Here is a 26,196-nt window from a genome sequence, read left to right as displayed (position 1 = left end):
GTATGTCACTGGAAATCAGCAACTCCCCACATGTTTGATCAACAGCCAGATGGAAGCTTTTATCACATTTATTTAATCTGAAATCCACATGGTAATTACACTGGACCTTTGATTCAAAGCTTTATTAGTGTCTCAAGAGAAGTCAGGAAATGAGTTTGTCAGTTGCAAACTGATGTAGTCATGACCCTCTGGGTAGACTTTACATCTATCACTGCCTAGACTAGAGTACTGCTACAAATCACATTGTACCTTAAGGAAGTTAAATAAAGTAAAAGCTTTGTTAACCTATGTAAGAGGAGAAAGGGGCTCCTGATCAGGCCAGAATATCACTTACTCTCTTGTTCACTCGTGTTTCTCTAACTGGTCTCCCTCAATGAGTGGTGAGTGAATAAGATGTGATATAAATTACATGGCCAATGTCTCACAAAATAAAATTTATCAAAACACAAACAAAGGCATATTAAAGTGAAATATTCCCACGTTTCTAGTCTCCTCCCAGATCCTGAGTATCTGTTACACTTAAATTTAGTGGATGTGAATATACATGAAATTTCCTTGAATTTGTGATAGGAAAAGGAAGGTATCACAAAACCTACTTTTCAGAACTTCCCAGTTAGGAAAATACTGGATAGCAAAACTCTAATATTCAATGAGCTAATCTTCAGCACTCTACTTCAGTACTTTTATATAACACTAAAACATGAATAAGCAAAGCTGAACCGTATTAATATCTATAAAAAACATTGGAATAATATGCCTGTTAAAAGTAGATGGAGGTTATCTCTGGAGGATAGGGTAATGGAAAACTTCAAATTAACATTACATTTTCCTTTAATATTTGTAAATTTATATTTTCATTAAGTCTTTTTATTTTCAAAGTCAGAAAAAGGAATTTTAAAAAAGAAATACATACACACAACCTTCCAAGTGTTCAGTTGCACTTTTTTTTGTTGTTTTTCAAGGAAAAAATGTAATTAAAACTTTGAAATCCATAAAGCAGATGATTACTAAAAAAAATAATAGGTTTCTATTAATATAGGATAATATAACTAATGAGAAATAGGTAATTAAATCTCATGCACATTCTGAAATGACTTCAAAAATTTTATTACTTGATCAAAACTCTTTTAATGGCTATTACTGTTGTCCTAATAAACTTACATAGGATTTTTATTCTAATTAAAATGCTAATTAAAAAACATAAAATCATCCTATCAATAATTTAGCTTTTTTTTTTTCACTTTTAGCTAGTATGATATACACTGCAGCTATTTTGTGGCTCTCTCACATCTCAGTTGAGAATGTCTTTAAGTTTGGTGACCCTTTCTATTGATATCACTATGATCATCTCAAATTAGGATAGACCTTGAAAAATGTCAATTATATAAACAAAAATAACATATATTGACCATCTACTGTGCTGGGCACCATGCTAAGAACTTCCCATGTCAAATCTCATTTCACCTTCACAAAAATGCTAAAGACAGATGATCAGTAAAGATAACATTTTATAAAAGCATAAACCAAGGCTCAATGAGAGTAAAATAAATTGTTCAGAGTCATTCAATCCATACTTGATTGAATCCAGTCTGAGCCTCTTGGATTATAAGATTTAATTGGAACTATGATTCACTTAGTGTCACATTTTTATGGTATCTTTGTAAAGAATTGTTTTAAGGCTCATTTTTTCCCCTATTTTGTACTTACAGCAACAAAAAAACTTATGGATTCTATATACTTAAATTTTTTTTTTATATACTTAAAAAAGCAAACACTTGCAAGTCAGCAAGCAAAATGGAAAAGTGGATATTAACACTTCTGGTACTGAGCTGTCTGTAGTCTTACCATATGACCTTGAGAAAGTAACTTAGTTCTTGGTTAGTTTCTTGATGTGTTATCTTGCAAGGCCGTTTGAACTCTTGGTGAATGACAGATTCTAGGAAAGAATGCAGAAAAAGTGATTTTGTGTGGAGGTGGGAGAAAAGGGAAAGAAAGGAATGAAGCAACATTTCATTTATTATAAAAACTGAAACAATTATGCTAAATTTGCAAGTATGATTATGACTACATTAGGTTTCAACTCACAATTAGAATATGATTTATCTTTGGTTATATATTTAATGATATTTATGAAGGACCTAATCTCCTCCTCTAAATGGTATGTATATTGCTTAAGTAGAGGAAAGATACAAGGCTCTGTCATTGAAATTCTAAAACATTCTTAGGTATTAAGTACCACTTCAAAAAGGTTTTAGGAAATGACTCTTATGACTGTATGGCATAGTTTAGAATATAGAGTACAGGTATTTAAATATTGCCGTTCAAATTTTTCTTCAGTCTATTTTGAATGACCTTAGTGAATGCATCTCAGAGCTTTTAGTTAGGTCTTTTCATTTGTATTTTTAGACTATAATGTGCTGTGTAATAATTTTTAAAATGAATAATTACACTTTATGCATAACAAGAATTTAGGCCCAGTGAATTTTAACAATGATGTAGAACAAAATTTTACATATACTCATACTTCATATTAACTTGTAAGGGCAGAATTATTTTATAGGTATATCTGCTACTCATTAATATTTAAGTCAGTTTTCTCTAAAGAATTTGTTACAGGTTTAGTTAGTTGCATTTTTGCATACTTATTTCTTAAATTTAAAAAATCACATTCCATTAATTCATAAATATGCAAATTTCATGTATGCTTAAATTGAAAGCATTATCATAACTTAAGCATGATATGTTTTGTGCAGACTTTTTCATTCGTTTTGGGAACAATGGAGTTTATTTCAAACTCACAAACATTTACACAATTATTTCTGTCATTATATCAGTGTCTAGATCTGTAAGCTAATAATCTTTTTTTTAATTAAACTATTAATGATTAAGGATAAAGCAGCTCCACATAGGTATTAAATATATAAATTATGTACAATGGAGGTAGATCAAGAGTTAACTACACTGAAGTTTTACAGTAATATTTTCCTCAGAATTCATGTTAAAAGAGTTTGGTATAACCTTCACCCAAAATTCTTCCTATATTTGGTTAAGTAAGTCTATGCAATAGATCCAAGAATAGTAAGTGACATTCTGAATTGCTTTTTATAATACAGCATGTGAAATATCCTACTGCATTTCTTTACTATAATTCATCAATTAAATTAAGAGACTGAATTTTGTTTGTAAGTCAGTAATTTGAACTCTAAACATACCTCTCTTCATTACCTTTTGGGCCTAGGTAGATTTATTTGTGATCTTGCTAAATCTAGCCATCATTTACAGCTTTGGCCATTTTGGAAATTAAATTCTGGAGTATGGGGTGAGGAGGAAATTCAGTGACACTTCCTTCTTGACATCTCATTTCTCATTTCCTCGTGGAATGATCTCAGAAGAGAATACAACACATAGAGCAAAGAATCTCGAGAGAGGAATCCCTTCTGAAATGTGGGAAAGTTGTTCAGAAGAACATTTCTGTTTAGGCATCTGTTAAGTCAGGTAGCTACTTTGCAATACACATTAGTCATGATCTAGTCTCTTGATAGCACTTCTCCTGTGAAAATAATTTTACACCAGTCTAATTCATCTTGCATTAGGTTCTGTTTTCAGTTTGGAGCTTGATACCTAAGTTATAATAAAAAATTATTAAAAATTTACAGTAAAATCCACTATATTTGTTATGAAAACACTATGTGATAATATTAACTTATGGATAAAATTAGTTAATATTAATTTAACAAATGTAATTAAAGTAATTATGGTTTTAATAAATATTAGTGATGATTATTATCTTTTATGGGACAGGTGTTGTACTAAGACCTTTATATTTATTACTTCATATGATTTACACAAAAGTTCTCTGTGATTCATACTATTATCCTATGTTATATAGACTTTATATGAGGCAGAGAGAGGTTATTGATCACACAGCTAGTGTATAAAGGACCAGTAAGGGAAGGACAGGAGAGATTTATTTTCTATTTAAATGTAATTTAGTATATTTTAAAAATAGAGTAATAATCCAATAAGCTTAAGGTTTTAGTATTTAAAATGTGCACAAGCCTTTCACTATCGTATGTGATGCCTTTCCTAAATGGTGTATAAAGAGAACATGTAAATTATATTCTTCTGAATATTTTCATTATTGTAACTGTGGAACCGGTTCAGTGACCATTCATCGTGGTTTTAAAAACATATATGAACACAGTCAATATGACTATAATAATTATCACCAGAATAATCAATTCAGAAATGATAATACCATGCAATTTGTTTGATTGAATTGACTGTTGATATTGATAGTACACATTTCAATGATGACTGGTTTATAAAACAAATTTTTTTAGTAGAGATAGTATTGTGTTTCTGGTGTATTGGCCCATAAAAAATAAACCTGTTTATACAAGTGATCCTTCCCCACCATTTTAAATGTTTATTCTTCCATCTCAAGAATTTCTGCATATGGACAGACATCATAAACAGTTGGTACAGACTGAATATTTTAGAATAATGTTGAACATTATACTTTCATTGTCAAACATTTATTCTATATATTTTATAAGTATTTAAAAAATAAATCTGTCCTATTATTGTTGTTTCCCCTGGAAGCATATTTAATGCAATTATTATCAGGTCAGCTGTCTTTTTTTTTTTTTTTTAGTTTGGTTTAAGAAGAAATGGGCTTAAGTCAAAACTTTACTCTTTTGCAGAAATCATTGCATATAATTTATTTAGCCCCTAGTCTGCTTTAAAATATTTTAATTCATACTCTTCAATTTGTAAGAGTACAATGCCAAAAAAGAAATATGGCAATGTCATAAACTAGTCATTTGTATTCTTCTTAATAGTTGTTCCCATTTATTCATTTTATGTGTGTAGACTGAGACCAGTGATGTGCAGAGTTAGGTATTGTTGACATTGAAGGCAGAAAAGTTCCAAGTTAGAAAGACACAAGGCAATAGAATAAAAAACAGCAGCTTCTACAAATCACAGAAACAGAAAAGAAATTGGACACTGTAGAATGAATTTGAGTATATTATTTCCTGAAAAAAACAATGTAAAACTACAAAATACAAATTTGTTTATGGTCTCTATCTGTATAAAGCTGATTATTTTACTCACATTGTATTTCTTGAATACCTATTAGATGTGACTTATATGCACAGATTCCATATAAACTGATTTCAACAATAACTCTTTGAGGAAGGCAGAGCAGGTGTATATCCTTATTTATAGATGTAAAAACTGAAACTCTTAGAAGGTCAGACTGAGACTAGTAGTTGGGTCTTACGGTTCTGAGTGTGATACTATTTTAGATCTTCTCTGATCTTAAAGAGCAATTGCCTTTTCATTTATTTTTATGCAATTTTAAAGGTTACTTTGCATTTACAGTTACTACAAAATATTGGCTCTACTTTTCCATGTTGTAAGTACATCTCTTACACCCAATAGTTTGTACCTCTCACCCCTCCACCCTTATATTGAGACTGTTATTTAATGCAGGTAAATTACACTCTCTGTCATTGTCTAACTGAGAATATAGCTGACTTTTCCAAGCAGCAAATAACCCATGGGTACCCCCAAAACTTATGTTATTCTCACTTTGATCACATAGATAACCTTAAAAACCATTCTTCTCTCCCACACCCTTCATGTTATCAAGCAGGTAATCTGGCAAGTTCTCTCCCCTTTTGGATATCAGTGCTAACGAGGAGGTGAAGCATTTCGTGAAGGGCCCTGGCCCTAAGAGCTATGTTACTGTGCTGATTGAGAGTGCTCTCTGGAATGTTCAAATTCATCAGAGCTGAAACTTTTCCTCATTTGAAGTAATCAAGGAAATATGACCCTGAGTTCTCCAGAGAAAGAAAGATCAGTGAAATGAAGAGAATTCTGCTAGAACCTACTTTATCCAAAAATCTAAATATCTTTTTAAGAGAAATCTTCTGCTTAAATGTTTGTTCTCAAGGACAAATGGAGTATCTTATCCAAGTATAAACTTTGTTTGGGCCTAGCCCTTTATTAACCGTTTAGAAATATAAGTTAGTAAAGGCAATTGTTAGGTAATTGGAAAACCTGTAAGTCATCACAAATGATGAGTAGATCTTGAGAGGGGATCATTCTCAGAAGAGAAAATCTGTAGCTCAATGCATGAAATTAGTGTAGGATGCAGCAACACTTCACTTTCGTGTCTATGACAGTCACACTTCACTTGCTGAAATGCTTTATAAATTGATTATATCTCTAAGCTAAACAACCTTGAAACACCAAATTCAAAGCAACACAAACAAAACAGTGATTTTATAATTAGTGTCAAAATCTTTCTGAATAAGAATCTATGTGCCATTAATACCTGGAAACATACGGTGGCGTTTGCTGCCTATGAGATTGATGTAAAACAAATTTATGGTACAATAAATACACTCTTGAGAGGAAAGGCTAAGTGGTGGGCTTGCTGGGATTTTTTTTCCTTTTATATGAAAACCTGTTGTATGATGTAGCATTAATTTAGGACCTTTGATTTAGAGTCCCTGTATACATTGTTTATAGTAAAATTTATGTGTAAGTCACTGCATACACACAAGGAACAATATATTTTCATGTTTTCTATCCTTTAGGGATTGTTTTAAAGGTTTTTGTCAGAAACAGTAATTGTACATAAAATTAAAAGATAATAGATGACCCTTAAGTGAACATAGTGACTTATTTCTCTCCAGGGACGTTGCCAATGTCATATACTGCCAAAGGACATATATTTTTTCTGCATAAATTATGTATAACTACTTCTAATGTTTTGCCATAGTGACCCTCTTCCTGAAGCATTACTCTATTTAAAGAGGGGAAAGTTGAATCTTAAGTACATAAAAATATTCTAATTTAATGTTAGAATCAAATTATCTGAAGCATTAAGTACAAATCTAGATGAGTCATTTTTACTTAGCACTAATTTCTAAACTATTTAGATAGTAACAATATTATTATAATTAAATAATTTCATACCATGAAGGAGTAGCCATCCACTGTTCAGCACAGCAAATTGGTATCTAAAGATCCAAGTTCTGTCTGGAATTCAGCATAAGAATTGATTCACTCAGTTTGGTTGTTTCTAAGATCAGTGTAAAAGTGCTTTTCCAACTATATTGCAAGTCTAAGACAAAACTTTTATCTTCAAGAAGATAGTTTTTAGGGGGAAGATAAAACCAGAGTAAGTGAATTAATTCAAGAGTAAAAACTTTTGCATTAAATAATCATGGCTGATTGACATGGAAAGACGGGTCACTGTGGTTTGGAATTCGCCTAGCCAGAGGGAAGAAGGAAAGTCTTTGCAGGAGGAAGAAACAGCACTAGCAAGGAGGTCATTTAGCAGGGATGGGCATTGAATTCCTCTTCATGACAGAAGAAAAGAGAACACAATTATGTGAAAAGATAAAACCCTAGAATATATTTTCTCAACCAACTCCTGTTCTCAAAATAGGAGTCATCTGGCACATCTTAAAAATGAATTTTCATAATTATTTTTAAAGCTTTTCAAAAATTAATCCAAAACTTGCTTAAGCAGGCTGTCTCAGAGTTTATCAATCTTTATATTAATAATAACTCTGATTTTCTGAGTCAACACTTTACATGGATTGAATAAAATAAGCCATTTATAATACAGAACCTGGCACAGATTAAATAAATAAATTATTCTCTCATTTAATCCTCACCCATCATCAGACTCCCACAAGTTTCATTTTATCCAATTTCATGTTATACAAATCTTCTGCTATTCCTGTCCCTTGTCTTTCAAATATTCAGACACTTAGGATGCTTCACCATTACCACAGAGAGTAAAAGTCCTAAAAGAGTCTTTTAAAAAATCAAAAATTAAAAAAAAGAAAGCTGTGTTTTTATACACAGCAGTTTATATTTTCCAACTTCTTTCCCTCATATAACTGACATTTAGATAATGCTTACCTTACAGTGTGTCAGACATTCTTCTAAGCCCTTTATGTACAGTAACAACCCTGGGAAATAAGAAGTCTTCACATTCTACAGATGAGAAGGTTAAGAAATTGGCCCAAAGTCAACCTGATAGTAGTTAAGTGGTTTAAGGTTTGGTGTAAACAATCTGTAAATCCAGGATTTCGTGAGCAATTTCTTCCACTTGAAAAACTTTCACTGACTTTTCTGCTTCATTCTACCATTTGCCTTCTACATATGTACATAATACAACATAGTTTCACCCCAGGAATGATTTCATCTGATGCTCTTGACATCACTCACTACATCTTAACCACTACGAAACACTGGGGTGTGAGCAGAGAGAGGGTAGGGGTTTGCAGTCTAACTCACTACAGCACCTAATACAGTTGCACTAAAAGGAATTGATCTGGGCAGTCTTGGGCCTGCTTGTCTACAGGCCATTAGCTGGTGACGATTACACATTATCCAGACTTGCCCAAATCTATTTTTCAATGCCTTAAATTTTCACATAATTCAAGTGAGATAATAAATAAAAGATATCATACTATAGTTTCTGTGTTAGTCAGTTCAGGCTGCTATAACAAAATACCATAGACCGAGTGACTTACACAACAAATGTATTTCTCACAGTCTGGAGTCTGGAAGACTAAGATCAGGGTGTCAGCTTTGCTGGGCTCTGGTTGAAAGCTTTCTTCCTGGCTTGCAGATAGCTGCCTTCAAGCTGTGTCCTCACATGACAGAGAGATTGAGAGACAGAGAGAGAGAGAGACAGAAAGCTTACTCTCTAGTATATTTTCTTAAGAGGGCACTAATCTCATCATGAAGACCCCACCATCATGACCTTATTTAAACTTAGTTTTCTCCTAAAGGCCCCATCTCCAAATACCATCACATTTGGGGTTAGAGCTTCAACATATGAATTTTGAGGGGGACATAATTCATCCACAGCAATTTCTTAGAAAAGAAAATCCTACTTTCCAAGGTCTTAAATATCCTATATAAGGATATAATTCCCAGCAAATAGGGAATTAACTGGAATTGCTAAATATCAGTTGATTGTGATACAGAATCACATATAGGAAACTAAACTTGAAAAACTATGCTTTCTGTTTCTAACGGTGATAAGCCCAGTTTTACATGTATTTTTGTAAGTTTAATTTCACAATTTTGGAACCATTTTATTGCTAAACTGAAATTTCTAAGAGAGTTTTCCATCACTTCTTAAAAAAACCCCATAAATTCCAAAATGAATGCAAAGTATCAATATAAGAGGCTTTATTGTTGAAGTGGCTCTTTGCATACATTCCAGTATCATATTTGGCTTAAACTTATTCTACTCTTCTCTTGATTATTTAACTCTTGATATTCCATGACTCTGAGTTACTAGGAAATTACGTTGGTGAGTTTTGCATAAGAGGTACTTGATTCTCTTCACAAAATCTTCTATTCATTCCAGAATTTCCTACTCTTCTATTTTTTTGATACTGACATTGAAGTCTACTCCTAGATTTACCAAAGATTTCTCTTAACTTGAATTTAGTCTCAAACTTTACTAGCAATTTTTAGTCTATTATTTAATTCACTACTCCACATTTTTTTCTGAATTGATACTGAACTGTTGATAATGAACCTGCAGTCTGAACTCTGACATAGAAAGTTTTGCAGATAGTTTTTATTAGATTTCAGTAAAAAATAAGTAAAAATTTCTTATCAACCTCACAAATAAGCAAATTAGCATTCTTAGTATAGTGCATGTCCTTAGAGATTTATCTTTTTTAAATTATAATTGTTAATGCAAATTTGTCTTTGAAAATACATTTTAATACATAAGGACAATCATTTTCTTTTAAAAATGATCTTAGAACATAATTTAAAATATTTACATAAAACGATTTTCAATTCTTACCATTTTACTAAAGTAGGAAATCATATGCAATGAAATATATATTGTAAAATAATTCAAATTCTTAAATTAAAATCTATGCAGTGTTGGCTGCCCCTCTTTCTCCCTCTTTGGAGATGGCCCACATTCTGTCTATGGAATGTGTACCTACTTTTAATCTGAGCACCCAACCCCTACACCTCATGGCCTTTCTCTTGCCTTTCAATTTATCTCTCTGAATAAATCTACCTTCACTCAAAAAAAAAAAAAAACCTATGCAGTGTTTATGATTTATCCCGGCTATGATCCTAGAAAGCTAGATCATTTTTCTTTAGGGTTTTCACTTCTTATTTTATGGGGACAAAACATAATAGACTAGGCACTTGATAATAGAAATCCCCAGCAATGATTTCAGAGACAGAATTATATATTTTAGGACTTCTCTATACTAAGATTTTAAATAAAACTATATGGTGATTTTCTAAATATCAGAAATTACTAATACTAAAAATTATTTGACATAATTTTCTCTTTGGAGTTCTTTATTAAAAGTCCAGTAACCCTGACTAAAAGATGTTAAGCTCAGAAAGTTTTAATTCTGCAGTATTCTTCATGTTTTGTGCATTGTCAAGTAGAAGAGATTTCTAACATATTGCCAAATCTATTGGAAATTACTCACTTCCATGTTAACAGGCTAATTCCAGCAAGTCATGGGCTAATGCTTGATGATGAATAATAGTCTTTAAAGACACTTGGTGTATTTGCTGAATAATACTGCAGACTCAGCTATCTGTAAAGAACCTTCAGAGGAAGAACCTTATCTTTTTATTACTGTGACAGTAGGAGAGGGATGAGAGAAAGGATATATGAGAGATTCCCACTGGGACATAACCATTTAAATTACATATTATCTCTGCATTGTTCAAGTGGTACTTATCTGATCTTCAACCTCAATCACTTGTTGTAGTTGCTAAGAATAGAAATTAAGGACAGGCTTTTACTTCTAACAGTTATGGGGAAACATAAAAAGCGTAACCAAAAATGTTAGTTTAAAAATAGACATGCAAAGAAGCATTCTGTATAACCATATTATCTCTGAAATCTTAAAAAATCCTGGGACTGTATGTTGACTTATTTTGTTGATGAGATTAAAGGTAAAGGTTGCAATGTTTCCTTAATATATTATAAAAGTACATGCAGAACATTCATGAGTAGGGTCAAATAAATATGTGTTATAGATTACTTTCTCTGGAAGTTTTATATTTATCTATTTACATCTATATATATGCATCTGAAACTCGGAAAGTATATTCAGTGATGAATATGATACATTTAAATTGATTTAAAACAACTTCTAACAGATCAAGTTGTCTTTTTACAAAAATAAATTGTACAAAACAGGGTGGGGGGTGGTCTACATGTTGTCTGAGACTCTTATTTTGAAAGTGAAGATTTTAGGGAAAAATATGTGAAATTGTTACCAGGAGGAGGGAAATAAAAGTTACCTTAGTTCTTTGTCACCCAGAAAAAATGAATTTTTAACAAGAGACAGAAAGCTTGATTAAAAACAGAAGATTTTATTTATTAGCAAAGTAAAAAGGTAGTAAAATATAGTACACCCCTGAGAATTGGGGGCGGGCCAGCCCAAGAGAGGAAAAATGGTGCTGCCCTTTGTTTTTCCTGTTCTTATATCCTTGCTTAGGGGGCATGTTAATGTTTGACTGATTATTGACAGCTTACTGTGTTCATTGACTGCTCAGGCTGATTGATTGACGGCCTTGTACTCAGGCATACCCATCTCTTTTACGCATGTTTTTACTCATTTTGTACACAGAGTCACCTATGGGATGGGGCTCAAACTGCAATGTTAATTACATTATAATGAGCATTGTGCCAAGTTAACTCAGGTCCTTCTCTCTACTGCGCAACCATAGCTTTCGATTCTAGCCAGCTTCTTTGCTGGCCCTCATTTAGAGAAAGTAAAAGGTTTTGGAGCACCTTATCCTGAGGGTAGGCTTACTGTTATTTTCTGGGTTGCTCCCTCCCCCTTCCTCTCCCTTTATCCAGTGCTCATTTCTGTCTAATGAATCAATGAAATCTTTCCACAATAATTGTCTACATCCCACGGCTCTTTCTTCAATCCATCCACTACGTATAGATGTCACATGATTTGTATATCTGCTATGAAGACAGTTTCTGTAGCTGGATTGGTCTGCAGTATTACAGCTTATCAGGAATAAACACCAACCTCAGGAAAGAGAATTCATCTTCAAAACATCTCAACATTAAGAATAAAAATAAGAAAAGAAAATGCAAAGATGTGCAAACAGAATTTAAAATTTCAATTTGCAGCCAATGAAAAATGTTTGCAATAAAAGAAGAGAAATAATATATGCTTTCCAAGGAAAACCATTTTCCCAGACATTTAAATGGAATTATTATAATAAAATGAAGAAAATATTATAAAGCTATCATTTTTTATTGTCAATCTTATAAAACTGTTCAGAATATCTGCTAAATAAGCACAAAGTGGAATTAAATAGAAAGTGTAGTTAAACCAAAGTCACAATCAAAAACAAAATCCTTTTGGAAGAAATAAGAAGGTAAATCTATGGTAGAAAATCAAATCATCTAAACATGATAAACTTGGGAAGTACAATGAAAACAAAACATAACCTAGTAAAATGATTATAATAATAGGAAAGAGGGAATGACATATATGAAACATAAAATGTGGAGTCTCTACCAGTGTGTAATTGGATTTTCCAAGAAAGAAAATAGAAAGAAGAATAATTGTTAATCAAAAGTAGAGTGAAAATAAGAATGCATAAACCAAAAGACAAATGAACTAAATCTGATTTTAATAAAACAGTAGGTTTGCAAATGAAGCAAAATTCTGACTAGAGACAAACTACAAAATGTATCCAGCTAAAATATCAAAAAAAAAAAAAAAAAAAAAAGGAAGACCAAAATTTTCTAATAGCAATCATGCAGAAAAAGTAAGTCACTTTAAAACGTGAATGATTTTTAAAGATTTTCTTTAAAGGAGAGGAGGCAAAACAAACCTGAATGATGTTAGATCTATTTAGGAAGAAATGGAGGCAAAACAAATTGTCAAAACATTGACAAATTGGTTTCTATTATTATTAGTCAAAAGATAAAAACCAGGGATTTCTTTAGCCAGTTGAATGTTTATTCACAACAAAATAATACTTACTTAGATATTCATGGTTCAAGAATGTTGCTATCAGGAAATTTTCTTTTGACAAGATGTGTGCTTTATATCATCAAAGGATAAATACCTTTACTATCAACTTTCCAATAAATAAAAACTATAAAAGTAACTCTAGATATTAAAATAAGTAAAGAGACCAACTAGTGTCAAAAGGAGAATTGTGGCAAGTCCATTTATATTTCTGATGCATTTCTGAGATCATCAGAATCAGGATGAATTGTCATTATTGTTTACAAAGCACTAGTGCAATAGAAAAAAGAAAATATAATATTGAAAAGAAAAACCTTAAGGGAACAACTGAAATACTACTTAAAATAGTAGGAAAATTAATGGAGTTTGATGGTCAGGAAACAAAAATGAAAAATATAATCTTGACAAATTCTAGACATAATGCTTTAGAAAATAGAGTACAAAAAATGGGAATAAAAAAGGCATAAAGTTAATGAAAAATTAGTAACATTTAAAAATATTGCAAAACCAATATTAATTTTTTCTAAATATTAAATATTAAAAATATTGTTTAAAAATGGGGAAGAACATTAATGAAAATATGCAGGTCCTATATCAGAAAACTACACAACTTATTAAAATGCACTAAATATTTAAATAATTGAAGAATCATACCATGCTCCTGGATGTGCACTATATAAAAGAAAAATCTATAGATTAGTACAATCCTAATAAATAATTTATTTTATTTTTGTTTCTTGTAGAAATATTCTGAACTTGATCTAAGCTTTCTCCTCCAAGACATGAAAATGATTTTTAAAACTACGATACTAGTTTCTCCTCATGGAGAATAGACTGGAATATACAGAAACACATAAAATAGGTAGACATTTAGTTTATGGTAAGTGACAAAACTATTGATGAAAGAAATAATATGGAGGACAACTGGCTGTCACAGAAGAATTAAACTCATATTTTATACCTTAGTCTCAAATCATAGACCAAAATATATTTTAGGTGGATTAAAATATAATAAAAATGATAAATAACAACAAAAATCTCTATGTGTATAATCTTACAGCAAAAGCCTTTCAAGTCATGACCCACAAGTCAGATATCATAACTAAAAACTTTGATAGATTTAATTACATAAAATTGTAAGACTTATCTATGGCTGAAGGAATTAGAAATGAAAAATAAATATAAAGAAATTGCTGAAAACGTTCATCCTTTTATGGAGAGAGCTCTTAAAACAGAAAAATTGAATAGAAAAAAAGTTAAGCTGCATAAAGAGGCATTTCAAAATTAATTAATTAATATGGGCAAAAGTATTTAGACATATCTATGTTAACATATAATTTAATAAATACAAAATATTTAACACTTTCAATATTAGATTGGCAATTTTTCTTTTAATTGTAATACCTGATATTAGTACTACATGGAGAAAAAGAATCTCTCCAGTGCAGTTGGTGGAGGATGAATTTGTAATCATTCTGCAATATAATCTGGCAGTATTTATCAAAAGTCTTTTAAAAAGGTTTACATCCTCTGATCCAGCAATACCACTTCTCACATTTTACCTTCAGGAAATAAGACAGGTACAGATGTCTGAACAAGGGTGACTTCTCAGTTCTCCAAAAGCGTGCTCAGTCCTGAGAGATATTCAGCAAATAAAATGAATACAATTTATGACTATATGGTTTTGAGTGGGAGCTTGAATAAGAGGGGGAATTTGAAACTGATTCTAAAGTATCCAAGCTAGGAATACAAATAGGGAATTCAGAGAAATGGTGGATTTATATTTTCCTTTTTTTTTTTTTTTTTTTTTGTTTCTTTTGGAGATTTATAGCCAATGCCAGGAATTAAGGGAAATACAAGAAATATATAATAAAAACATAAATTAACAATAGTTTCTGTAACAGAGTAACTTTCTAATGCCCAATGTTTTGAAAATAAAGCTTTTTATTTTCTTTAAGCTGTTTGACGATACATATATTCTTAGTTGGGCAATTTTTTTTTTTCCAAGTGGATATTCAGTTACTCATGGCCTGACTTATTCTTGTTACTCTCTTATTTTCAACTTGTAAACCTGAGATCACCCTGGAAGGTTACATACGGGAGCTTTTTATTGGCTGAGTCTTCTTTCAGTTGTCTAGAACACAAATCCCATGGTTACAGTCAACTGCAAGTGAAGCTGGTAAATGTTTAGCTCTGCACACTGAAAGAAAAGCAAACAAGTTAATTATCAGCTAGAAATCTCTGCCCCGATATACCATTTTGATCACCAAATATTTTTTCACCTTTTTTTTTCTCACTCAAACCACTGCCAGACCCTATCCAAAGAGACAACTTGACGTCCCATCAAGTCAATATATCCAACTTAAAGACCAAGGTCCTCAAATATGCCCAGTCCTCTTCATCATATCCAAATGCATTAGTCTAGGGACAAATGAACCAGAAGACACATTTTAATGCTTCTATCCATCCCATACATAAAACACAAGAAGGGAGCCAGGAAAAGCACTCCTTAATATAAATGCTCTCTTTTGGAAATAGAGGAAGAATGGAAACACTGAGTAGTCACTGATCCATAATAATTATGAAAATATGCCAGATTGGCATGAAAAGGTCCCTCTGCCTTGGCAATAGTTGTAGTTCCCTGAAGAAAATGGATTCTTTTCTGTTCGTTCTTTGTTGCTTCTCCCTTATGGGAAATCCTGCCTTGTGGGAAATTCAGCCTTGTCAGTGATGCTCCGTGGCCAAATCAGAAGTGGGCGTTTGGGAATATGCCTTCTGTGGGGACTACACAGCCTCTTACTTTCACCAAGTTTGGGAGTCCAAAAATTGTTTGAAGTTTTAAATAGTCAGACATTTTTTTTTCTTTTTTCCATAGCTAGACATATGTTTTTTGACACAGTGGGTCCATTAAAAACAAAGTAGACTCCTAATCTATTTGTCAGATTTATGTGCCTATAACCAGAGTTCAAGATTTTTGAAAGCATAATTGCCAGGTGTAATTTCTTTCTTTACTTTATCCCTCCTCTATATCCCTCTTATAGGCCAAAATCAGCTCCTGTGAAGCTAAATTTGCAACGGGCTTGGGAGGGTAGGCAGTACACTCAATCTACCTTTGCCACAGGGCTGAGTCTTAGTGAATTTTGTTGCTCAAAACTTCACTTAGGTTTTGTTTGTTTGTTTGTTTGTTTGTTTGTTTGTTTTTATTGAAGTATAGTCAGTTTACAATGTGTCCATTTCTGGTGTACTTGTGCAGGTTTTATCAATAGTTGATTTTCTAAACTTTTGAGTACCCAAATGTGGGTCTTTCTTTGATTTTTTCATTTGTTTGAAAACTGGCCATCCTTTACTGAGCTCAGCTCTTTCCTGTAATACCTTACTAAAGGCAGAATGTAAAAGTATACGATTAATCTAATCTTTCCAGCCACTTCCTTTAAAACTAAAAGTGCAACAGGCACTTAGTCTTCAATGTTGGGTAGTCATCATCCTCCTTCTATCAATAACACACCACCATTTGCAACATCCCCCTCTCCTTGAAGTATGTCCTCCCCTTTGTCAACTACAGTGTACTCTGCAGAATCTCTTCCTACCCCACTGTTCTCTCTCTCAGTCCACTCTGACTTCTTCAGGCTTTGAAATATGGGGGTTTTCAGGACTCAATTTTCAGACCTTTTTCTCTCTCTATCAAGACTCACTCCCTTGAGGAGTTCATCAATTTTAGCTTTAAATCATATTTATATAATGATAGATCTTGTTATAATCTCTGACCCCACCCTTTCCTAGGACATAATTGTATTTTTAACATGGGATAATTGTGTTTGTCACATTAAAAAATGCACACCCCCCCATATTTTCAGATGGAGAAAAGGAGGAAGAAAAAGCATATAACTACACAAAATCGTTTATGTGTATTTGTTTATCCAGGTTCTCCCTTTAGATACAAAAGCAATGCCAACAGTGATTAATGTGTCAAATGTTATACCCCCTAAGTATCTTGTACATTATAGGCACACAATAAATATCTGTTGACTAGATGATTGGTGTAATACTAATAAAATTTTATTTTCATGTGCTGATTTTCAAATGAACTCATTTGAAGACATATATGTACTCTATGTCTAAATAACACACTGACTAGAGCAATAATGTTCCTCTCTTTTCTAGATCCCAATGCTCTGGCTGGCCAGACTGGCCCTGATCATGCTCTTATAGGAGGAATTGTGGCTGTAGTTGTATTTGTCACACTGTGTTCTATATTTTTGCTTGGTCGATATCTAGCAAGACATAAAGGTAGGTAATATTTAATAAAGTGTTCTTAAGTTTGGCCAAAAAATTCTGAAGATTAGCCTTATCCTGAAATATTGTACGAGTGTGTGTATGAGACAGGGTGAGGGGAGAGAGAGAGATCTAAATACTAAATTACTTCAGAGAATTCTTGATTATTTTACTCCATGTTAAAGTTGGATTGGCTTAGCAAAATAATGTTGAGCCAGTGGCTCAAGTCAGAGGCTCATTAAAAAAAAAATAATGATAATACAAGCAAGTTTGTACTTCATCTCTAGGACTGAAATTTAACTATTTAACATTAAACATTTGGTCAGTGTTGTTGTTTGTAGGCTTCTGGACACATATGTGGCCATATTAGTGAGGAGAATATGTGGTATTTTGCAATGGACTAGGTAGCAAACTACTGATATAATCTACTTTTAAATGGAATTACCAAACTGAATGTGGTGACACCTTGATGTGACCGCTTTCAGCATCTTAACAAAGGACCCTTATTGCTACAGCTGCACAGATCACATAGTCTGTAGCCATCACTAAGGAAATTAAAGTACTCATTACTCATTCCTATTTGGCTGTTGCCTCTAGTCAACTTGGCCACAGCTTCATCGACAACATAGACCTGAAACTTGAAAGAAAGCGTACAGCTTTAGCAGGGTGAGCTATGTGGTTTCTTATGTCTCAGAATATGTTCCAACATATAAGAAATCTGGCATAAGTGTCTTCCTAAATGAATGTTGCTTGAATACTGGCTGCTTGACCGGTCTGACAGAACTAACGTACTTTTCTTCCAATGCCCACAGGAACATACTTAACAAATGAAGCAAAGGGAGCTGAAGACGCACCAGATGCTGACACAGCCATTATCAATGCTGAGGGCAGCCAAGTCAATGCTGAAGAGAAGAAAGAATATTTCATTTAAAATGCAGGCCAAGATTCTGAATTTTCCTTCCCAGGCTGGCTGCTGGAGAAAACTGGCTATCATCTTTCAGAATTCATTTCTACCATCTTCTGCTACCTTTATTAACTTCCATCCTGTACTGCTATCAGTAGCCAGTATATACCAACAATCAGCTGTCAAAAGCATCATTCTTTAATTACTGTACCATCCATAATGCAGGACATTTCTTACTGCCTAAATTCCACACCATCGCTCTTTTAACATACAGTGCTTGAATATACAGCCTTAACAATGTTAATCATCTCCTTGGATCATGATATTGAATTGTTTTTATACATTGAAAAAAATGTATGCAGAGCCCCCGTCCCCCCTCATTTTTTATTCTCTTCGAATCATAGATCTGGGCAGTTTGCCACTGGACAGCTTTCACAAGGAACAGGATTAGGTAAAGACCTAATGTGCATATGTTTAATCAGATATTAGAGGTTTACAATGCTTTCTACATGTCTTTCTTCAAAGACATGTTTTGGAAGCATATGCCCTAGAAAACACAAACTGAAAAAAAAAAACCCCACTGTAGTGTAGATTCTGGAATGTTTGCGATTATACTGGTAAAGCTGTATCAATTTGCTATTTAAAAATATAGTATTTGATACAGAAGCCATGTGTCTGGAGTGCAATCATGACATGGTATCGTATATAATGATATAGATCCTACTATCAAGTTATTTTAGCTTCATATACCAATAAATTTTATGGCTTTGAGAGTCACTGAGATTCCATTCATTTCTCTAATTTGATTCTGTAATTTATTTGCTCCACAAAGACTCACCTGCCTAAACAGAATTGAAATATCCATAGGGCACAATTTTGAGACATTTTAGTATCTGTATATAGTGCATATAATAAATCCAATTAAACATTATTTGATACATATTTAACTTTTTTGGCTGTAGGTAATTCAATCATGAGTAAGCATTTTCTAATGTCCATTATATCCCTTTAGATATTACTTAAACCAATATTATAAGTAGATAACATGTATTAGTATTTTTGTCTGTATGTCCTAGCACTGTTCAACAACAAATTTTTCTAGTTCTTGTTAATTTTTATTTGTTATACAATGGAAGCACAATGTTATAAGGAAAGGTAATTTTAAGCTAACAACCAGTGCACAGCCTCAGGTTTTAAATGACAACTACAGTTGAATAATAACCTAAAAATAAACTCTTAGTTTGCTAAAAATTTACAAATTTTAATTTGGCAGTTCCAGAGCTGCTTACCTATGTTGGTTTGCCAAAAAGAAGTGTTTAAGATATGTTTTCTGTATAAATGAACTAATTCTTTATATTAAATTCCTGTCTATGCATTTTGTGAGGTACAAACTTATGAAACAGTGAGTGATAGAGAATTTCTGCCATGCTTTTAACTCCAAGGTGAAAGTCTCTTTCTCTGGATTATTTCTGAAATTTTGATGTATTTAACCATTAAGAAATGCTGTATTCTTAAATATGACACAGAGTCAATCTAAAGTCATATTATTTCTCCTAAGAAAAATACGATATTACTAGATTAGTTCTCATTAGACTTATTATATGCTGAAGATTAAAAAATCCAGTAAGGTAAAAATTATTTCCCCATTCAAAAGCATTGCACCTTTATGAAGAAAACAAATGTGACAATGTGGTAGCTATTCTTGTGATGTCTGAAAGCATGATGGCCTATGGTTTTAAAAATAATATCTTGGAATTTATTTTTGGGAAATGAGAATGGTTGAGTATGACATCATGTATTACTATCAAATGAAAGACAAGGGTGCTGTATCTTAGATTATTTATCAGAAAAGTATAAGTCTTTTAAGGACGTGAGAATTTTTAAATTTTTTTGACTGTTGAAGCATTTATCTTGTTGATTTCTCACAAAAGAAAAAGGACGATGTCAGTCAAGCAGCACTTTTTCAGAATATACAGAACATAAATAATATGATGTGGTTGAGTGTTAACATAATAAATCATATACAGTATGACATTTTAAGGAAATAAGTCTGCATTGATGTGATTGCATGCTTGTTTTTACAGTTCACTCCATACCATCTGTGGAAAAATGCAATAATATGTTAATATAGTATGGTAGTTTGAGAGAATCAGGTAGGTGCTACTAGACACATTGAAACTAGAATAGGTTTATAAACTGTTCATAACTTTCAATGCATAATCTTTAGAAAGACTCCACAAAGCAAAATTCATCCTGTTAGTACAAAATGGAAGGGTTCTTATTAGAGAAGTAAGTTGTATAAACTGCATCATCAGTTACTATTTAAAGCCTAATTTCAGGATGCACTTACAAAATTGCTACTCTTCATTGATGCCGTATTTACATCCCTCTTCATTTCATCTGTATTCTGCTCGGCTCCAACTGCTAAATTGTTGCCTAAATAACTCAATCATTATTTATAGCACTGTAAAATTAGAAACCCCAAATTGGTTGCATTTCAAGACTTTTGACTCTTTTAACCCTTTACAGTAATCTAAAAACTCATTAGAACTCTGTAAAAGAAACTAACTGGTTTGTGAGTGCTAATCAAATATTCTGCCAGTTAAAACAGATTTTGAATTAGGTATCATTTTCAATTACTGAAAGAAAATAGCAATGGAATTATATTTTCCTATCTTTAAAAATAACTTGATTTCCACCAAACAAGGAGATAAATTGTAGAAACTCTGCTCATTTCTAAAAAAAAAAAATCGGAAAAAAATAGGAAATAACATTTCTAAATGGACTGTGTCAATTGCAATGCCTGAAACATACACACTTGTATGCCCAGAGAGCCCAACTCTGTCTTTGTTTAGTGACCACCATAGCCACAAAATTCAATGGAAGGAGTGTGTACACACATACACACCCTTGGTAGAACATGGAACATTATTCTTTCCCCAAAGTAGCTATTCTCTGCCCATGTAATGTTTACAGTGTAAAGTGATTGTCCTCCATCCAAAAAAGTGTAAACAGCATTCTTTTTTTTCTTATTTCCATTTTTGAGTGTCCTAGATAGAACAATTATCAAAATTGAGAAGAAAAAGGAAAGTTTGTGAGTGCAAGAGCAAAGATAGCATGAGCAAAGTATCGATGTGTGTGTGTGTGTCCATGTGCCTGCGTGCACGCATGTGTGTGTGAGAGAGAGGGAAAGTGAGAGAGTTCATCTTGCTTTCTTTTACCAGAGAATCCAAGCAGCAGTTTAAGGAACCTGACATTGGAATTTAATCTAGAAACTGGATGATCTCATATTGATTCAAGATGCTTAATCTTGCATTGAAACCCCACAATTAAAATAACAGATAGAGAAAGAAAACTAACTTTCCTAAATATGGCAAAGAAGCTAACACCTCCTTTATTTTTATTTCTTTGTAAAAATATAAATATCTCAATTAGAAGGACAGGCTCACTTGTAATTACGTACTCATGATTGTAACAGCATTGCGATTCCACATAGGCACGTGTACAGCAGCTGTTTGACGGTGATGGTTCTTCCATGTAACATAGCAGTTATCGTGTAATTTAGTGCCACTTATTGCAAAGTGTTACCAAGGGGAACATTTGAAATACCTTTTCTTTTTCTTTGGCCATAAGGATAATTCAATGAATGATAAATATGAAATTTCATATTCCATTTTTTAATCATAGAGAAAGTGCAAAACCTCATATCTTACTGCAACTTCCCCGTCCTATTGCTAACTACTTACAGCCCTCTAAAACTGCCCACCAGAATCCCCCTTTGCAAATGTAATCTGTGATGAATATACCATACAAAACAAAAAACCAAAAAACAGCTGGCAACCACAGCTGAAAGAAATGAAACACCTAAGAAGAATTACCGAGTAATGCTTTTAATTAAGTGGCACAAAGTACACACTAAAAACTATGCAAAATATAGGTAACTACAGTGTACGTACATGTAAGTATCTTGTACTTGCTGTGTATGGATGTTGGAAACCCATGTAATTATAATATGCATTTTGAATATTGGGAAAGAGGAAATCTTAGTGTAGATAATAGAATTTGTTTTGAAATATACACTGGCAATACGGAAATACACTCAGTGCAATATCTGCAACTCTATTGCTGGATACTTAATGCAAAGGGATTTTAAAGAATTCTTCAAGATCTAAGAGGTTGCTAATCTTCGCCTCCCTCATATGAAAGCATTAATTAAAAATACAACTGACATAACAACACATTAAGTTTTTCTTACTTAATCATTAACATGACACAATAAAATTAGTACACCTAGTTTTTAGCTGGAGAGAAAGAAATAACCTGAGTTTTAAACTTTGATTCAACCTAGTTGAATTTGGATATGTTATGTTGAATATGGTATGTTTTAATGGATAGTGGTACTTTTATTACAAGTACAAATTTATTCAAAGAACATAGGTTACCTTTAATAGTTAGAGCCACTATATCTTAATGGGACCTTTTAATATATTTTCTTTTTCTATTCTTTCTTCCCTTTCTCTCTCTGTTTCATCCCAAACATGCCCTTTGCACCTATACCCTTCCAAAGGCAATGGATTGAAAGTAGCAAGATTTGAAAAGAGAGCTAAAGGGGACAACATGTAAAAATGGGTTCTAAACTCATCAGCATTTTTATGTATTGAGATTATTAATACTGAATGCAATAGTTATTGGATATAGCTGGTAAGTTCTCTGCCATGCATACTTACAATAATTCTTCTACCTCTCACTTTTAACATGGGCTATGATACTTCAATATAAATAGAAGAAATAACTATTTACAAGATATCCCAGGAAGCACTCTTTTGGGACTATCATAACAGTCCGCTCCCCACCCCCTGGGAGATCTCAAAAGCCAACTTTACTTTTAGTGTATTCGACGGTGTATGGATCTACATTTGTTTTTCCTTTTCTATCAGTAACTTTTCCTATAAGCAAAAATACAATAACTTTCTAAGGATAGTTCTTCTCATGCCTATTTACTATTTCAATGTGATATAATTGTGTTGATTTTAAAACAGTACTTTAAATGGCAACACTTTGCAATCCAAGCTGACATTTCATTTACTACTTGAAATAATTTCTTATAAATTAATACTGTGCTTTTAAGTAAAAATCATATATGTGATTTATTTTCCCAAGAAGTGTTATCTATGTAAGACCAATATTTAAGTATTTAAAATTGCCTCCTTAACAAATAATCCCTGAATAGTGACTGCAAAGTATTGCCACAAATGCCCACTTTATTTTGTCTGCATAGACATATGAATTCTTCAAAGGCTGTAATTTAATTCTTCTGAAAGGAAATGACACTTTGAAAAGAGATTTTTTTCCTTTAGAGAGAAAGGACATAAAAATTATCTCAAATTATGATGCTGAATCTATAAAATATGCTTAAAGTTAAAGTAAGGTATTTCTGTTATGTGGTTATGTTACAAATGATATTTGGTGTAATCTTTAACATCTTTTCTATATATATATATGTGCACATACATATATATATATATTACAATAAATGTATAGTTATTTTGGAGAGAGTGGGCCCAAATGTGAAAAAAGATGTAAAGAAAAAAAAACTATTTTCCCCTATGAAATATAATGTATATTTCAAAAGAAGAAACTTAAAAGATATCTGAAGATTGCAGGGGCAAAAGAAAAACCTACCAGGGCTCAGCACTTAAGCACTTTTCCCACATCCAGGGTCAGAACAGCAGTGATTCCTACATGGACTTTTAAGTGCGGAATGAAACGCCACATTTCACTTAGACACCGTACTGTCAAACCTCAAGTGTTTTCTTTCTTCAGATGCTTTTCCTTGTACATGATACTAGTAGATACTTTTCTCTTTATATTTGCTGATAGTGAAAGTTATATGCAATAAAATATTTGATGGTTGAAAGCAGTGGTCACCCGTTGGTTAAAAAAAAAAAAAAACTGAAATGTAAACTGAATTGTTATCTCTATCGTTTTTGCTTTTTCTCTGTGTTTCTAATGTATTGAATGAGTCTCATAAATAGAAAGAAAAGTAATTTAGAAAATTTTCAAAACTAGTACTCTTTCTCCTTCTAAATGTATAAAATTCATCTCTTTACAAATTGATTTAACTGTACCTGCTGTACTTATTGTAGATTCAATGACGCAGTTAAGTAGTAACCCAAGGATTTATGAGTTTGGGATTACTGACCTATTTTCTTCATATTCACTTCACATCAATATTTGCAAATTGGTTGTTTAGCTTTTCATTCAACCAAAAAATATTCCCTCAAGAAAGCTCCATTTTTATCATAAATATTTCAACATAACCAACATCGGAACAAGTCTGCCATGTTAAAAAGAATTTAAAGACTTATCTCAGAAAATGGTACCCAGAAATGCAGGTGTTCCCAGTAATGTAGCTTCAAAAAGGAAATGTCTTATTTATATGACATGAAATTCATAACTTTTGGAAGGGTATATTTATGACAGCATAAAAATAAACTCTGTGCTGTAAAGAAGATGCACCGAAATCAAGCATATTGCACAGAAGATAAGGAAACACAACTACTGAATCTACTGTTACCATTAACATTTTCAAAAACCAAAATGCATATTGTAATATTAGGTACATGACACTTGCATGTTGATATGCCTATATACTTACAAAGTATTCAATGTGTACTTAGTGGCGCTTAAAATATGTCATGTACAACTCTTATAAACATTCTTACAGGGTTCCCATTTGCACTTCATCTTTCAGTAAAGTCTTGTCAGAAAAAAACTGTCTGATACATATGGAAACAAATAAAATTTGAGTTTTAGTTATGTTGGACATTATTGAATTGTTTATTCATTTAGTTGTTTAGGCTTGAAAACAGACATTGAAAGGTGGAAAATTTTTTTTCCATTGACAGATTATGAAAGATGTTACAAAACATACTATTTTATGCCAAGCACATCATTTTGCATATCTTTTTCAATTTCATACATTGTCCATTCATTTTAGATTTTCTCAGTGATGCCCATTTTCTTTGTAAATTTCTTAATGGAAGTTTTAAAAACTAAGCAGTAGTAAAATAAATGTTATTTTATTTGTACAACATTTAATCGTTACTCCTTGGAATATATGAACCTTGTAATATGCTAAGGGTTAAAAAAAATGTTGCTGACTTAAGGAAATTTGCTTGAAATTGCCAAAATTCCAAAAATCTGTAAAGGTAATTTTACAATCACTTATGTGTGCTTACTAATACTGACTAGGAACAGAAGCAAAAATACCTAAAACTTTTTTTTTTTAATTTTCACACTCTAACCAGTATTATATATCTCAACTACCTAAGATAATGCAATTAATAATATATCCATTCTAGGCTTATGCCAATAAGAATTTGAGATAAGCTTTTAAATTTATGGAGGATTTTCTTTGTGTCTTTGGAAGTTCACTTACCATAAGGTATTTTATAGTCTACTTTAAATAACAGATTTTGTTATACAGGGTAAGCCAAAGGCTGTACAAGAATTAGTGTCATTGGGTCTGATATTTGTGTTAGACCATGAAATATTCCATTAAAATTTATCTGTAAATACAAGGCAAGATTTTGTATCTGGTTTATTTTATGAAATAATGTTTTGTTTACTTTCATTCATTTTTTCCTAGCAAAAGAAGCCCTGTGATACAAGTTAGCAAATTTGATCCTATGTGGAAGATCCAATTCAACACTGAAAGACATTTGAAGTAATACATTCATAGACACGATTCTTTATTTCTTTTACAGTTACCCAAAGTGCCCACTCTCACTCGAGCTCTTCCATCAGATACGTACATGACATCCTTGTTTCCTAGATAAATCAGTTCCATCTTTTCATAATGGCAATTGTTGTTTCTGTCAAAGCATTATTTGGCATTCTTTTAAAATCAAGGAAGCATACTGAAAATGCTACTTAACAGAATCCACTAAAATATAAAATCTAAGTGTTTTT

General features: G+C 32.2%; 1 protein-coding gene across 3 annotated transcripts in view; it reads left to right on the top strand.

Moving 5' to 3' along the window:
* The window catches only part of CADM2 (cell adhesion molecule 2), a 945,585-nt gene extending 919,780 nt beyond the window's left edge, over nucleotides 1-25,805 (top strand). For all 3 annotated transcript variants that reach the window (XM_010978531.3, XM_031457665.2, XM_031457658.2), the window contains 2 exons: nucleotides 17,208-17,333; nucleotides 18,131-25,805. In XM_010978531.3, the coding sequence (XP_010976833.1) occupies nucleotides 17,208-17,333; nucleotides 18,131-18,249 (245 nt within the window). In that variant the 3' untranslated portion in view covers nucleotides 18,250-25,805. The remainder of the gene's footprint in view (nucleotides 1-17,207; nucleotides 17,334-18,130) is intronic.
* The last annotated feature ends 391 nt before the right edge of the window (nucleotides 25,806-26,196 follow it).

Source organism: Camelus dromedarius, chromosome 2 (genome assembly GCF_036321535.1).
Source record: "Camelus dromedarius isolate mCamDro1 chromosome 2, mCamDro1.pat, whole genome shotgun sequence".
Classification (NCBI taxonomy): Eukaryota; Metazoa; Chordata; class Mammalia; order Artiodactyla; family Camelidae; genus Camelus; species Camelus dromedarius.
The sequence above is the reverse complement of the archived record's forward strand: the minus strand, read 5'-3'. Positions and strand labels throughout refer to the sequence as shown.